At 31.5% G+C, this 17,361-nt stretch overlaps 1 protein-coding gene across 1 annotated transcript in view; it reads right to left on the bottom strand.

The window, feature by feature from the left end:
- Positions 1 to 585: 585 nt before the first annotated feature.
- Positions 586 to 17,361, bottom strand: part of LOC145321911 (RIMS-binding protein 2-like) — a 90,115-nt gene continuing 73,339 nt past the window's right edge. Inside the window, exons 3-11 of the mRNA XM_080163575.1 lie at positions 16,510 to 16,597; positions 10,819 to 10,986; positions 8,335 to 10,173; positions 7,101 to 7,334; positions 6,516 to 6,578; positions 3,987 to 4,922; positions 2,410 to 2,502; positions 1,960 to 2,195; positions 586 to 1,788 (exon numbers count right to left, since the gene is read on the bottom strand). Of these exons, the coding sequence (XP_080019701.1) occupies positions 1,551 to 1,788; positions 1,960 to 2,195; positions 2,410 to 2,502; positions 3,987 to 4,922; positions 6,516 to 6,578; positions 7,101 to 7,334; positions 8,335 to 10,173; positions 10,819 to 10,986; positions 16,510 to 16,569 (3,867 nt within the window). The 5' untranslated portion in view covers positions 16,570 to 16,597 and the 3' untranslated portion in view covers positions 586 to 1,550. The remainder of the gene's footprint in view (positions 1,789 to 1,959; positions 2,196 to 2,409; positions 2,503 to 3,986; positions 4,923 to 6,515; positions 6,579 to 7,100; positions 7,335 to 8,334; positions 10,174 to 10,818; positions 10,987 to 16,509; positions 16,598 to 17,361) is intronic.

Here is a 17,361-nt window from a genome sequence, read left to right as displayed (position 1 = left end):
CATCTTCAAATTATCAGATCAAAGTCATAGGAAGAAGATTGACAAGGTATTTATAAAAAAAGAATAGATACTTCCCTTCAAAGTGAATGTAAACAGGGATCTAAAGGGATAAGACAATGACCGATTAATTGATGTAATCCTCAATGATCATGCACAAAATATCCCTTTTTGTAGATTAAAATTATTGGACGAAACGTTTGAACACACATCTTAATAAATCAACCAATTAGAATTCACTAGAGTCCCAAAAATTGTTAACCTAATTAACGAATAAGAAAACGTTATTTTTAAACTTTGGGGACTCGTTTAATAAACAGATCATTGTTCCCACTCTCTCTGGAATGTCAAGCACTGAAACAATAACATTTTTACTACAAGCACCAGAAAGTTTTAGCGATTCCCATGAAGATTAGGGTTTTTCAATGTTTTTTGTTGAATGCATCCAAAAATGTTAATGCCAATCTTTCTGATGCTCCATGTAAAAATGAATTTTTGATCATATTATTATAAATTGACCTATTTGATGAACTTTCCGACGGACAAAGTAAAGTTTTAGAGTGGCTGAGGTACACAAGAGAAAGAAAATTGAATAAAGTATATTTTTTAACATAAACTTTATTTGTATTCATAATATAAACATAAAAAGTTATCACAATTATTAACTATTACTATAATAACAATTATATCATGTATGACAATTTACATTTTATAATGATTTTAAAATTATGTAATACTGATGAAAAGATGCTTGTTACAACACATTTCTAAGTGTTATTCAACAAAATAATTATATACATCAAACTGTATGAATAAAATTGGATAAAAATCTAGCTACAAGGTTAAAAGACCAATTATTTAGTTTTTATTGCCTTTACATAAAGATACTTAATTTCCAAGGTTTTATAATGAATAGAATAGGCTCAAATTTTCACATACAATTTCACTTTTTTTTACTTTTGATCAAAAACATTGTTGCACCGATTTTTTTATATGATGTGTTAGGTTATTAAGTGCACAATAAATGCATAAAACGCGCCACGTTACAAAGATTAACACCGCGCATCACTTTTGTGGGTTAATTTAAAAATTATTTTATACCATTTCGATCACTTGCAGTGTTTCTAATATAGTCACATATGATTATGAATTTCATAAATATATTTGAATTTTAACCAATAATTGTCATGAATTGACAGCGGGGTGTGTATAAATCATATGCATGATGTACAAACTTTTTTTGCATTGACAAACTTTTTTCTCTCACTGTTATAGTTTTTTTCTTCTTCTTCTCTTCAACTAACACACATACAGCCGTTAGTGGACACATTTTATATTTTATCAGTTTTTTTAATAACTGTTTTATTGATAAAATATTCCATATTTTATTTCACTTTATATCTGTTTCACCACAAGTGTTTTATTTGATTTGAGCATTGGTTGGTTTCTAACCACAGAAATAGTTTTAAATCACATAAAATATGAAATTTTATTCTTTTTAAAGTCTTCAAATAAATGAATTTTGTCTGGTACCATGCTGCTATTTTTCATTGCTACCATCTGGCTACCGGCTGCATTTGTCTTTGTTGTCCTAACACTCTTGGTCCGGCCGTAGCAGACGGTCCAACTGCCGCTGCTCCTAGCATTTGATACAGCAGAGTCTTACTGTCCATGCCTTTGGGTATGTCGGCTAAAAAGTTGGAGGGTACCAGGCCGCGTTGGCCTTCTATTTCGCCCATAAAGAAGCCGTCATCGTCCATTTCGCCATAGATAAGAATTATATCTCCGGTCCTAAAATAGGAAAATTATTCATCATATGAAGTCTAGAAGTCTTTAAAATCTAAATATTATAAAAGGACGTTTTTGTGTAAAATAAATCTTTAATTTTGTTCCAATTGAACAAATAACATTACCTCTTTCATTTAATATGACGTTTATTTGTACAAGAGACCATTTTCTTACCTGAATGAGAGTTCAACCTCACTATCAACATTAGGCGACAACTCCCTGGGGTCATAATCATACAGGGCAATCTTTCTCTTAACAGGCATATCCTCATAGATATCCGCCCATCTGTCAGGAGAAGATTTGTCCTGTTGGTGGTGTTTGTTGTTTGCCGCGGCATTTGTGCTTGTTCCCGCGGAGTGGCTGCCAGACTGTTCCTGGAAGAGTTCTTCAGCTACGCTAGCGTCATCAACCTAAAAGAGTATGATCAAGTTATTGTCTTAAAAGATCTATTATACACTAAAGTTATCAAATTATTGTTATATTAGATCTATTATACACTAAAGTTATCAAATTATTGTTATATTAGATCTATTATACACTAAAGTTATCAAATTATTGTTATATTAGATCTATTATACACTAAAGTCAAAGTACAAAGCAATTAAAGAATAGAAAGAATCATACCTGAACTTCAGAAACCATATTGCAAGGTACATAACCAGATTTTCCTCCAGCTTCGCCCCAGTAAAATCCATCACCATCCTTCTCTCCAAATACCTTTGCAAAATTGACAATGAATGTATATATAATATTAAACAAAATATTCGATTCAAGACTAATTGGTTGGTTTAATTTTGAATTACAAAAGTTAGATCAATTTATCTCATTAGGAATCAATTCCTATTGATTTTTTTATTTAAATGAAAACGATTAGCAAAATTTTAGATTTTCAAAACATTAAAATTTGAATAATATTTTTATAGATTCCTATTCATTTATTTTTCTCGTAATAAGAAAGTAATCAATGAATTAAATCAAGACTCTAAGAATATGTACTTAAAAGTTTAAATCAAGTTTTTTAAACGGACGAAGTGACTTATTAAGAAAACATTTTGTCATCAAGCTAGATTTTAGAGTTTAAGATTTTGATTTCCATGTTGCTTCTGGGCTTGCTTTAAAAACAAAAAATCTAGAATGCTAAAGAAGGTGTATCAACTTTTTTTTTATAGCTAGCCGGTTCTTTTAGTAAGTAGTAGATGTAAAATTTTTCATAGAATTCAGATATGCAATCGTTTTTTTTGTAGACCTCTTATTTTTTAAGTAATTTAAGTTTTTAAAAAAAATAATTAAGTCGGTTTTAAGGTACTAAAACGCAACAAAATAAAAGAAGAAAATGGCCAGTAAGAACAAAAATAGTAAGATCTTTAATTTGACACCTTACTTTTAAAATTCTGTTGAGTAATTATTGAAAAAATCTATTTTTTTAACCTCGGTTTAATAAAAACTTTAGACCTAAATATTTTCTCAAACAGACATAAAAAACATGGGTTCATATATACCTTTAGAATCAGAAAAATATTACAAATCCATTGTAAGCAAAATTGAAAAAAAGTAAAAAAAAAAAAAATTAAACAAATGGCCAATTGTATTTTTTGTTCAGGCAACACTATCGTCTTCCCTTTTTTACCCCCTCTTTACCCCCTCTTTACCCCCTTCCCATTTTTATTCTCAATTCAAGAATTAAGACGTTGCCTGTACAATATAATATGATATTTTCATATAATTCCTTTTATTGTAGTTTATATACTATATTGTAAACTTTTTTTTTCAATTTTGCTTACAATGAATTCGTAATATTTTTCTGATTCTAAAGGTATATATGAACCCATATTTTTTTAACTGTGAAATAATAAAATTAAGTTCAAAGTTTTTATTCTCGTGGGTTTAGAAAAATCGATTTTTTCAATAATTACCTGACAGAATTGAAAAAGTAAGGTGTCAAATTAAAGATCTTACTATTTTTGTTCATAATGGCCATTTTCTTTCTTTTTTTTGTTGCATTTTAGTACCTAGAAATCGACTTAATTTTTTTTTTTTTTAAACTTATATTACTTAAAAAATAAGATGTCTATAAAAAAAACGATTGCATATCTGAATTCTATGAAAAATTTTACATCTACTACTTACTAAAAGAACCGGCTAGCTATAAAAAAAAAAAGTTGATACACCTTCTTTGAAGAAAAAAAATCCTTTATGTTTACCTTAATGAGTTGACCTTCACGGAAAGGCAGCTCTTCATCACAAGCATCCGGATTGGGCGACATAGTTGGTGGATCATAGTCAAACAGGGCCACAAAAATCCTTACACGCTCGTTCTTGGGTTGTTGAGTAGTTGTGCTCACTTTGTAAGTATCACTATCATCAACAGCTGTTTGTGTTTCACTCTGATCAATCACAACAACCGTTGAATTGGAGGATTTTCTACCGGTAGGAGCATTTTGTTGTTGCTGCTCTGTGTAGTGGTTGCTGTTGGTTTTAAGGATCATATGATGCGGACTAGATTCGTTCAGGTTCAATTTTGAGTCAACAGATGACGAAACTGAGGTTGATACATAAGGTGTGGTTGTTGTAGTTGTGGTGCTCCATGTGTTTAGATTTGTGGATTTATAGCTGTTGTTGATGCTATTCTTACTGTTATGAATGTTGTTGCTGTAATTATTATAGCTGTGGTTAACTGAATTATTGTTTGAAGTTGCAGTAAGGCTCGAAACTGAAGTTGAAAAAGATTTGCTGTTGCTAATATTGCTAATGCTGCCACCTAAGATCAAAGTACTGCTGCCATGATTGCTGCTGCCGCTGCTGATATTGCTAACAGATTTTGTCAGGGAACTGCTTGAGGATGGATAATTATTATTGTTGATATTAATCTTAGGCAAGGAAATGCGGGAATTTCTTGAGCAAACAGATTCACTGTCATCAGTCAACTCATCCTCTGGCTCCTCTGCTATGTCAGACAGCTCGCTGGGCCCAATATCTGAATCGAGGTCGGCTGGGAAAATACCGATGCCGCCGCCGGCAGTCGCCACAGGGACGCCGTTTGGTGCAGCGTAGTTGATGATCAGCTCGCGTGGTCGCAGGAGGCTGGCGTGACTTGCAAGCTTCTCCAATAGCTCGTTGTCAGAATCAGAATCAGCGTCCTAAAAAGCAGTTTAAATTAAGAATATTTATTTTATACCTAGTTAAGTTAAAGATTTAAAAAATTTTATTTTGGCATTGCTGAAAAAAAATGGAAATTAACGCAACAATTAACTAATATTGTTTGTTGGGGGAAGGGAGGCCAACTCAACTTTAAAAATGTGTTATTTCTTGCATCGTATTATAAACAGCTTTCCGCGGATATAAAATGTACAGTTATAAGATTAAAACCAGTTTTTTTAGCCCCGTGATGCCGAAGGCACGGGCTAAAAATGGATATAATACGATGCTAGATTAGACATATTTTTTTCGTATGAATGAGAACCGGTTATAATCCATTGGATATTAATCGGTTTGGAATGAATACGAGAAATGCTATTATGTATGTCTCTATATACCAGACTAATATGAATATGTATGATATAAAATAATTGTAGATTTGATAATTTTAGAATACTATATATTTTAAAAATATATTTAATACTAATTTAATATTTAAACTTTTACATAATTTAGTTATATAATATTATTAGGGGAAAATAATATATTTGTTAATATAATAGGTAAAAGAATTATCACTACAATATTTATTGATTATTTGTTACATAAGAGAATTAGGATAGAGTTATGTAATTGTCTTATATTAGGTGGGTTGCATTTTTATGATTAATGCATGAAAGGACAATATGATAAATTTTTTAGTTGTCCCGTCTTTAAGGGGACATGAAAGAGTGAAAGTGGACAATGTCAAATTCTACAGACCAGTATAACAAAAACTTTCTTTATTGGTTAGCTTATTTTTTTTTTGTGGTATAAGGATGGATAAGGATTGAAATGTAAAATTGCACAAATTGTTTTATTATTGAAGAGGCATCATTATGTTCATGTCATGTGTTTAGAACGAATGTCTTCTTATTTATTATTAAATAGAATAAATAATGTTTAAAATATAATTTCAAAGAAGAATGCGTGAATCAAATACAATAAAACAATTACGTCCAAAGCTCGCGTAGCAAATCACAAATGTGCCGTTTAGCTCCCCGTACGAAAAAGATAAATGACAAGGTGAAGATGGATATTTCAAGGATCTTAAGGGATAAGAGAACAAATTTATAAAACTTTGAGTACCAGATAAAGTAACGTAAAGCACTAGATTGCATAAAATATAAAATTTGACTTCTATATATCCTATCATGTTAATTAGTAAGTTTTTTTTATGTCTGTAGCAAAGGATATCGCTCACCACTGAACCCATATGATTTCCTTTTAAAGTGAAGCTTATTACAGGTCCAAGGAAGGTTTTTAAATATTTTTGGGGACCTAAACACCCCAAGAGGTTTCTTCTAGAGGCGTAACTTTATAAAGTAGCTATGCTTTAAAGAAGAATGTAATAATGTATAGTTATAAAAATAATAATATTATGTATTTAATATGTAATACATAAATAGAAAATATAAGAAATATCGACAAATAAATATGTACTTATATGAAGTTATATAATCGAATTATAAAAATGTGACTGTATTTATTTAGAAGATCGATAGAGTTATATCTTATACATAGGATCTTTTAAACGGCTGAACCATTTTTTTTACCTGAGATGGTATATGTGATGGTTTGTTGGACATACTGGATGGTACACGACAAGGAAAGCTCTCCTGAAAAAAATAATAGTTATTTAAGTTAAGAAATGAAAATTTATCTTAATATTTTTGAGATTAATTAGAATATACTTATTATAATAAAGATTTTCAATGAAAACACTATAATTATAATATTCTACTTAAAAAACAAGGATGATAACATCCATAAGCAGTGAAGCACAAAAAAATCATGGATTGATAAACGGGCAAAGGAGATCAGATTTTCAGTGGTCAAAATGGGAAGAACATAAGAAAGAGAAAGAATGATATTATTTAACCTTTATTAGAAAAGTAGCATGACCGAAAGCCTGATGGACAAAGTGTTATTGGGTTATATGATATAGATACTCTTTGAAAAGAGGTATATTCACAAAGAAATCAGAAGTATATATTAAACAGCAGCCGAGAAAATTACATATTCCCCATAGCGTTGTATTTCGGTTGGAAAAATAAAAGGAATTATAGAGCTGCTTCCTTTGTACAAATATTTTTATAGTATTTAAATAAAATTATTCGAAGAATTTTATTTATTTTTACCTGTGATAATTTATCCTTTGACTTAGTTCTAACAGTGACTGCCTCAAAACATGAATTCGGCGGTACCCTGATGATCGCCGAATCTGCTGTCGGGTCTGTGATATCCTTCACCTTTTGTCCGTCCAGGTAGATGATGTAGCCGGTGACGGGTGCGCCGTTGGACAGGCCGTTGGGTGTGATGGTGACTGGCAGCCACATCACATTCAGACAACCAGCTTCTGTAGCCGACTCAACCTAATAATACATAGGAAATAAAGTATAGAAAAAGCCTTTTAGGTTAAAAATATTACGTGTTATTAATTTTCTAGCTCCGAAAAGTTATTATAAACCACAAAATGTTCTTTTCTTTCTTGAAATCAAATTGTTTCTAAATTGAATTTGATATTATCATGAAAAATTTCTCAAAGCTAAGGTGTATCCTAAGATATTAAACTTTTTATGACTGACTTACAATAAAAATTAAAAAACAACAGTCCTTTCCTATCAAAATGTGTATACATTCTAACCAACAATGTGTTCGGATTCCCTATTGGTCCAATTAACCCTTAACAGTCGGACCCCTTGCCGCACCTTAATCGGTCGGGGAGGGAGGGGCGTTCAACGCCCCCCCCCTCCCCCTATTATCTCAGTTCCTATTAGAGCTAGAGGGCTAAACAATTTTGTGCTAGTCCCCTGTTTGTTCAACGCCCCCCCCCCCCCCCCCCCCGACTGTTAAGTTCAGGGGATTAAGGATCTAGACTTTCTATATATTTATCACAATTTAGAAACATTAAAAAACTTAATAATGATCAACATATAAATATTATTTTTTTAGTTCTAAAAAGAACATAATAAATATCATATCATCTTTACACAGAAAAAGTCTAATTAATCTCATGACTTTTCATTTTTATACAATTTACCATCAATAAACTTTAATAATTACTTAGTTTTATCTTTATAAAAACGTCAAATACGATCGTAAAGTCATTATGTTGTAAAATAAAAGTTTAGTACTAGAAAGTTTAATTTATAGACTAATTAAGGCATTTCAAAAGAGTTATTAGATATCACATAATCTAAAAAACACAGAGAATTTAACAAATATAGTTTAAATATTTGATATTTTTAACCTAATTTACAATTAATGGGGGAGGTGGTATCAGTGGGGGAGGGTGCTTTATGTGATAGAACCACAGCTTCTTTTGATTTGATTAAAGAGTATTACTAAATACTAGATAGCATAAAAATGTACCTGAACATCTAACGGTGGATCTGGAAGTCCTTGTGGTAAAGTTTTAATCTCCAGATGGCTTGACAGTGTATCTAACAGCTTGCTAACCGAGTGCATGTCGGTGGACGTTGCCGCCTTGATGTTCTTTGCTCTGACGGTCACCTTGTACACCGTATTAGGACTCAAGCCTGCAATGGTATGCTTGAAAACACCTTGTTTAACGGTCCTAACTTCTACATTGTTTAACAGTAGTGTATGTGAGAAATTTGTGTTTGAAGGCATCCATGCAACGGTTGCCGAGGTTGTGCGAATGCGTGTAGCGCGCAGAACAGTCGGTCCCAAGGGCGCATCTTTGCCAATAACCATTGTACAAGCAGCTTCGGTTGAAGATTTTCTGTTGACACCAATACTTTTTACAGAAATTCTGTGCACATTTGTGTTGATATCATAACCAATAACAGTAGCTTTCAACAGCTTTTCAGTGGCTTTAACAGTAGCGCACACTTTACCATCAACCAGCACTTGAAATGAGTCTAATAATTCTCTGGTGCAGTCAGGCATGGACCAGCCAACAAGCATGGATTTATTCAGCTGTGTTTCTAATGTAATATGCTTGGGAGGAGCAACATAATCTGAGGCGGGGCTGATATCCCCCACCCCCTCATCCTCTGTCATATCTAAATCAGTGCAAGATGCATAGTAGCTGAGTGTAGCTTTGCGAGATTTGAAATATCTTTGTGATGTGTCTTCAGCCCCTTCGTCTGAACTGATAAAATCAAGATCTTGAGCAATTGATGTACATATAGAATCACCCCCATCGCCAATACCAAAGAAAACAGATTGGTAAAATTCAATCAATTCTTGCCCTTCCAAACGTTCTACAAAATTAGAGGGCACAAGACCCTTGCGTCCATCCAGAATCTCACCATCAAAAAATCCATCATCATCTGGGTCTGACCAGACAAGAATATAATCTCCAGCATTGAGTGCTAGCTCCGCTTCTGGTGTATCATTTGGAGAATGGGCAAATGGATCATATGAGTATTTAGCAATGTAAATCCAGGACCATCCTTTACCGGGTATATCAACCATGCCATCACTGTCTATCAAATCTTCTTTAGTTAAATTTGACCGTGACATGCTAATGGCCGCCACCGACGCTGAATAAGTACCTCCATTTAGTAGGTTAATTTTATCCGCTCCAGAAACGCGTGGAAGTTCTAGCGGCACGGATCGCGGATGGTTCATTGATGATGTTGACACAGTGCGTTCTCGTAGTGTTACAGGACTAGAGTTTCCACCGTTCAGGCTAGACTGCGATAAAAAGCCAGAATCTGTGATGGCGGAGCCGGCACGGTGATGTGGCGGGCTATCGCCACCGGAACTATTGGCCGAACTGCCAGCTTTACTGCTGCTACTGCTTGGTATAGTTGAGTTGCCGTGATGGTTATTATTAGCAGCTGCTCGTTGCTTTTCCAGCTCTGCTAGGAATTTGTTGTCCTGTTCTAATTTTGCCATAATTTCATCAATTTCAAGATTTTCAGACGGATGTTCAAGGTCTGTTGGAAGGAGGGAAGAATGCGTTGAATTATGACCACCTGTTCCGTATCTTTTCAGCTCTGCCATTTCAAGTATCAACTCTTGGTGGCGTTCATTCTGAGTCTTGCGTTCTGCCTCCAATTCTTGAATTTTCTTCTTCATTTGTTCAATTGTTTCAGCCTGCTTTTTGGTGGCTACTATTTCAACTTCGTCCTGTTTACGTCGTAGATTTTCCAGTGCCTCTTTGTGTTGGGCTTCTATTTGTCGACGGCTCTCAGCTGCCCGTTGCATCTCGTCAAGTACGCTCTCAAGGTTTCGCACCTGCAACAAGGAAGGGTGTGTATGTAAATTGTTTTAACTTTAATATTCTTTCATGTATTTTTTTATGTGAACTTATATTTTAACTTTAAAAAAATAAAAATATTTATTTTTGGTAAATTACGTGTTATGTCCTACAATTATATGACATTTATATAGTTTTACTTTATATGAATTCTTTATTATGTAAGCTTATTTTAAAGTCCATAAATAGAGTAACTTCATTGTTTAAACAAGATTAATTTTCATGTAAACCAGGAATAAGGCATAACCAAGAAGAGAAACAAATCTAAAATAATATTTGGGGGGCAAATGGAGAGGTCGTCAATCCTTCGTTGTGTTGCCCCCCAACGACAGCTGAAAAACACGTATAGGTTTCGTGATTTTTTCCCCGAATTAATTTCATTGTTGGTATAAGCTGCATGAAAACTAATGCCTTTGTCGTGTAAAGACAAATATATAACGAACCTCGGGACACTAACTAACAAATGAAAAGTCAAACGGAGAGACAATTTTTTGGGAAACCCTCGTTTTAGATGTCCCGAAGACCATACAAATGACGAGAAGGCATTAAAAAAAAGTTTAAGAACTGAAAACAGAAAAGTAGATGCTTTTTTTTAAAAAAGTGTAAAAATTAAATAAGCATACCTTGCCACTAAGAGACTTGACCTCTGACTTTGCAGTGACACACTCAGTCTCCATCTGGTTGAGAGAGTTCTTGAGCTGGGCACACTCGTCAGATACATGATGCAGCTCCACCACTTGCTTCTGCAGGTCTGTGTTCTGGATAGTCAGCTCTGTGTTCTTCTCCATTACCTACAACAAATTTCAATTTATTATTAATATTTGTTCAAATACTTAAGATAGTTACCAGTGCGTGACAGCCTCGTGGAAGTTTCAGTGAGATCGTCATAGTATAACTTTAAATTCAGCTGGATGTCTTAACCTGTTCCCAAACATAAAATCCATCTTTTCGGAATAGTATTTTCATGGGGAAAAACAGATTTAAATTTGAGGCGAAAACGCGGCTGCCGAGCCCTAAAAGTTATTAAAAGCAAATCTATGCGGAATATTTTTAGAGGTTAATTCATTTAATTACTTTAAACTAGGATAGAAATGTCTAATGGTTAGGTAGTAAACTTTTTTTTATACAATCGAAATAGCATAGCGATAATAAGTTTTTCCCCTGTCATCTTGATCTTGTCACTTCACAGATTATAATTTTATTTTTACTTCAATTATAGGCTATTTTTCTTAGAAAGTTTTGGATTTTTACTCTAATTCTATAAAATGTTAAACAATGAAAATTATTTCTTTGTTACACTTTATACAAATTATAGGAAAATTAATTTAGGACACTTCAATCAAAATCATTAACCACTTAACCACATTTTCAATAAGAAATTTAGCAAAATATTCACACACACACAAACATACACACACACACACACACACACACACACACACACACATACTATTAATACAAAGATTTTGAGTGCATTAATTTAAAGAATTTTAGAATTTATCCATTATCCATGGCTTTTCATTGAATAAAGAATTATGATGCATCTTTGATGTACTTTTAACTTTTCCGAAGACCTTTTCTGACAAACAAGGGTGGAAAAATACACATAAACATTAAAAACTGTTGTGTTCAAAAATATTGTTTAAAATAATTATAATACCTAAAAAATATAAATATTTGATTAAAAAAAGTTTAAACTTTATTTAAAATTGTTAATTAAAAATATACAATTAGTATGAAACGAATATATTCATTAACATTTTTACTTGACCTGTGGCCTATGTAATGCTTTCCTATAATTGAGAACTTATTCGGTACATTAGTAATTTAAATTCTTAGTTTCTGACAGAAAATCCTTTCCTTACTAACATATATAAAAGATTGACATTGTATTAGGGTAGCAGTGCTACTTAAAATAAACACCCACACAATCATAAACACAAAGTAAAATTTTTCAGGGATGGAGGGGAAATTGGGCTCTTTGTTATACTAGTCCCCAAAGTATTATGATAACGTTTTCTTGGCTTGTATATCAAAATTGGGGATATACAACAATTTATTGGCCATTGTCTTATTCCTTTAGATCTCTGAAAATTTTCAACATTTCCATTTTACATATTTCTGGAGGTGACAGTTTAAAATATGCATGAATAAATTTAGTTTGTTGATACTCTTATATTTTAGTAACGAAGCTACTCGGTGCTTTTTCATAGCTTTTGGTTTGGTTAAATGGAAGATTTATATATCATTATTAAGTTCCAAAAAGCTAATATCTTTTAAGGCTCGGCTGGCGCGCCTCAGCCACGCATAAGCCTTTAAATTTAGACCCGATTGATTGCAAAATAATTAAGATATGGTTTCTTTAAGAAAATGTTTTTTAAAGACATGCATAAATTAAATTTTTTTGTCTAAGCCTTTTTTGGCTCCTACATAAAAAAAAATTTGTTATTCAAAATTGTAAAGGAAAGGATTTTGTAATTTCGACACATTTTTATTAGAGTGTTTCAAAAGTTGATTGAAAAAGAAATCTTAGATTTGCATTAATTTTAGCAATTAGTTATCCTTTAAAAAAACAACTTTTAAAGTATTTTTTCAGACCAAAATTTAATATTTCTTTTCAAAATTTACATACTAAAATTAAGATTTGTCACTTTTGTAATTATTTGATTTAATAGATAAAAATGTTTTTAAAAAATTATTCAAGAATTCTTTTTTTTTGCTTACTTTAATCATATTTGTATTTACAATGCACGTAACTTCATCTATTTCATGAATTTGAGGCCCTCTAATGCATAATGTATACATATAATTTGTATAATGATATTGACTAAAGGCATAATGTAATATTTTGTTGATAAAATTACATTTGGCCATGCAAATTTTAGCTTGCTGTAATGATATGTTTTGCATAATAAATTATGGCAATTATGGTAAATTAATATAAAAACATAACACATTATCAAATATTTTAGCGTACTAAGCCGTTAGCAGTTCTAGTGAATGGCATAAAAAAAACAAGGATAAAGTATGCTAATGAAGTTTCTGAAAACAAAATAATAGGATAAAACAGTTTTTTGGCCGGCAATTTCAAAGTGCCTTCTCGAGAACACCCCCACCCCATAATATCTTAAAATAGATTGAAGAAAAATTGGACATCGTGTTTGTTTAGTACTTTAAGTTAGGATAGGTTAGGTTATATTGTCTCCGCATGGGTTAGGCAGGGAATAAAAAACTAACCCCTCCTTATTTTCGATTTATTAGTATTCAAAAGTTTTAAAATAGTTATGCTGCCAAATAGTGTTAGAAAAAGCAGAAATTTAATTTCGGAATTTAAATTTTCAAAAATGTATCAACAAAAATTATTTTACTTAAACATTGAAGAGGATTGTTATTTTGAAAGTAATATCATCCTCGATAAATAAGTTCTAATAGTACATGTATCAACTAAAGTAACTTAAAAAAAAAGATTCTGCTCTAAAATTCTTTAAATACTCCGACTCGCCAGAAGCAACACTGAATATACTCAGCCATACTGAAAAATCATGTATAGCATTGTATTACAGACAATTTCCCACGAGCAATAAAAAAAACATAAAATTAATACCAGATTTTTCAGTCCGTGCCTTCGTCCAGTCGGGCCTAACAAAACTGGTTTTAATCTAATAATTTTGCCTTTTAATATCCCCAATAAGCTGTCTATAACACGATGCGATAAATAACTATTATGATTTTCACAGCTTATTTTATTTATGGGTTTGTAGGCTTAGATTTATATATTTGCCTTCTTTATAGCTCAGGTGTACTACAGAGGAAAATTACTGTTCTTGTTGTATTAGAATGCCAAAAAAAAGTTTATTGAATGTAATCGTTTTCATAGTTTTAATAAAAACGTTTTTATTGCCAATAAGAACAAAACTTGATTTTTCTTGTTTTAAATCTACGGGTACCCAAATCTACTTCTACAGGATACATACTTAAAAACTAAAATGTATCAAATACATAACATAATTAAGACCCTGAAGATTTGTCTAATTTTCGTGTCTTTTAGTGTACCAAAGTTTCGACATAAACACTTAATTAAGAAAAGTTAATGATCCTGTATAAAACAATGGAAATGAAAAATTAACAAACTTTATTTATTATGTTTTAATCTTTTTTCTTCCATTAATTATAATTTTTATCCATTCTTATTTTCACAATTGTTCTTTGAGTATTTGTTTGTTTGTAGATAATTTTTAGCTTATCTTAGCTTAGTAATAAATCTTAATATTTCGCCCACTTGGAGCAAAACTGTACCTAACTAACATTAAAATTCTTTATTTTACTACCCAAGCTGTCTATTATGATATGCGATCTATAGTTATTCTATATTATGATCTTTGTAATCAAAATTTTTCAAATTCTATGCTTTTCTTTTATCTTGGCAAACGTCCTTATTTATCCTACATCTCCCTCTTTTTGGTAAGATTTTCTCTTTATTTCCTTCTTTGATTTTGAGTTGTTCTAGTCTTTGTAGAGCACATTATGGTAATTACTAATTGTTTGACCTCCAAAATATGATGCCATATTTGTTCAAGTGGGATTAAAAAGTATCTAAGCATTCTTCACAATGTTTTTTTTTCATTAAAAATCTAATCATCTAATCTATAATAGGTTTTGTCTGTACAGGAAAAATGTTCCAAAACTCTACAAATTTAAAATAATTTAATATTTTAATAATATTTTGTATTTCTGTTAATATTTGATCTAAAATAGTTCATAAAATTAAACATGTAAATGCTGCGCTTACAATGGCAATAACAATTATTTTCAAAATACAAAGGTGAAAATGTATCATTGATGAGAAATTTCACTTTCTTTGACCATTGGGCAAAATTAAACAGGGTAGAACCACACAGTTCCCATAAGTTCCAACTGTGCAGAATTGCCGCAATAATAGCTGCCTGTTTCAATGTTTGTTACAAGGATGACAGGAACCAAAAAAGCAATGTGTCTTATTTTCAAAGGAATCTTCAAGAAGAATTAATTAACATTTTTTTAATGGACATACAGTGCATTCTTAAATTTAATATAGATTTTTTTTCTTTTTATTTTCATTAAATATAAATAATAATTTAATTCACCATAATTTTGAAGAAAATATTCTATTCAGTCCACCGGATGCACAAACATGTATACAACAAGTTATAGAGAAGCTGTGCTTCAACAATAGTTTTAGTGAATGATTCGCTGATGGCTATGAGTTCACAGCAGAGTCCAAACATTTTTTAAAAAGGACTGTACATGAAAATTTTTCTTCAGTAGTTTTGCTAAGATTATAAAATACCTAATCTATGGTTATTTTAAAATTGTGTTGATTCATTAATTATTGATTATGTTCGTTTTGAATTAATTGCTTCTAATACAGTCCTTTGAAATAAGTGTGCAGAAATCAATGTGAAAAATTGGTGAAAATTTGCAACGAAAATTGATGTTTAACACCTTGGGCAAGGAAAATATAATTTCTACCTTTACATTTAAGTTTCTAATCACTACAGTGTGATCAAACAAAAAATAAGTAAAAATAAATTAAGAATTATTGAGTTTGTAGTTATAGTTTGTTTTACGTAAGTTAGATTAACTCCATTCAATTTTAAGGGTCTTGATAGTTTTAGGCCACCTTAAGGTGTTAAGGACTTGCATGTAAATTTGTGTAGACGGAATTTCAACAAAACCACAAAAATGAAGATTTATAATAACGCTTTTTGGGGTCATGCTGTATATCTTTGCTTGTTTGTGTGTGTGTGTGTGTATGTTTAAGATTAGGTAAGCTTTTGTAAGTGTTAATACTATCACAGTTGGAGCTTGTGTCCAAAGGATTTAATTTTAGAAACTTCATAACATTAGCTTAAAAGGATTACATTGACTTAAAGCTGTTTAAGTTTTACTATTTGATTTTGTAATGTTAATTCAGAGAATAGACATAATATTTCTAGATAATCCATCTGACCCCATTTTTCGTCAAACTTGAAAAGGCAATATTTAGCAGACTAAAACCATTAATTATTTTTTATTATATACAAGATCTATTCAAGAAATAGCGTGATTAATTTTTTTGACGATATTATTTTTAGAAAGCTAACTTTATCCTAAGATATTCAACTATTTATAACTAACTTATTATGTGGTTTTTCATGTGCTTTACATTATACGAGGGAAGAAATTTACACTATATATTTTATCCATAAAAAAGCTTTATCTTAAGAAATGCGGCAATTTATAGCTGACTCAAACTGCGTACAAAATGAAAACTGCACTACCAAAAGCGAATTTACCTGAGCTAGCTTCGATTCCAGATCTTCTAACAAGGATGATTTGTATTTGAGTGTGTTCATCAATTCTTTGCAGGCTTCCTCCTTCTCCCTGAAACATATATACATTTGAGTGTCCTGTTTTATCAGTTCCTCGACTTTGGATCGATACATTAACATCGCGGCGACGTCCGCTAGATAAGGAGAAGTTTAAGTCCCGGCAAAACTACTTTATAGCTGAAGATGTTAAAAATAGTAAAATAAATATTCAATGCACAGTCATCAAGGCAAAATTCGTGCAAATAAAAGTTTATAGTTTGCTTAATACCTCTGCATATTTTGACAAGAAATAGGTCATAGTTATATTTACATTTAGCCAGAAAAGACATTGAACACAGAATTATGGAGAGCAACTCTGGCATCTTTAGGGATAAGTAATGGGCAATGCACTACATCTTAAGTTAAGTTAAGGTTTAGTTTAAGTTAAGTTTAGTTTATTTTCCTAAGGTACATATAATTACCTATTCTAAAATTATTGATTAAAAAGTCCTCTCCAACAAATCAAGGTTTAATTAAATCATAAATTAGAGAGCATATTAACAAAACGTTGATTGGATACCAGTACATTTTACAGTCCTATGTCCTTTGTCCAATGACAGTAACCTCACCCATGCCATGTAAACTTACGCCATTTAAAAGGGTAGATAAAATGAAGCAGCTTAAAGTGATTAATAAAAATGACGGGATACAATACGTTTGACCAATAATAGGCCAGTATACATTTTACCATTGGCCAATTAAAAGATTTACAAGCCTATCATTCGTCATTTGAATTGTATGACGTCATTTTTATTAGGCACAAGAAGCTGATTCAGA

This window comes from Acartia tonsa, chromosome 1 (genome assembly GCF_053477335.1).
Source record: "Acartia tonsa isolate MP-2025a chromosome 1, ASM5347733v1, whole genome shotgun sequence".
NCBI classification, from domain to species: domain Eukaryota; kingdom Metazoa; phylum Arthropoda; class Copepoda; order Calanoida; family Acartiidae; genus Acartia; species Acartia tonsa.
The sequence above is the reverse complement of the archived record's forward strand: the minus strand, read 5'-3'. Positions and strand labels throughout refer to the sequence as shown.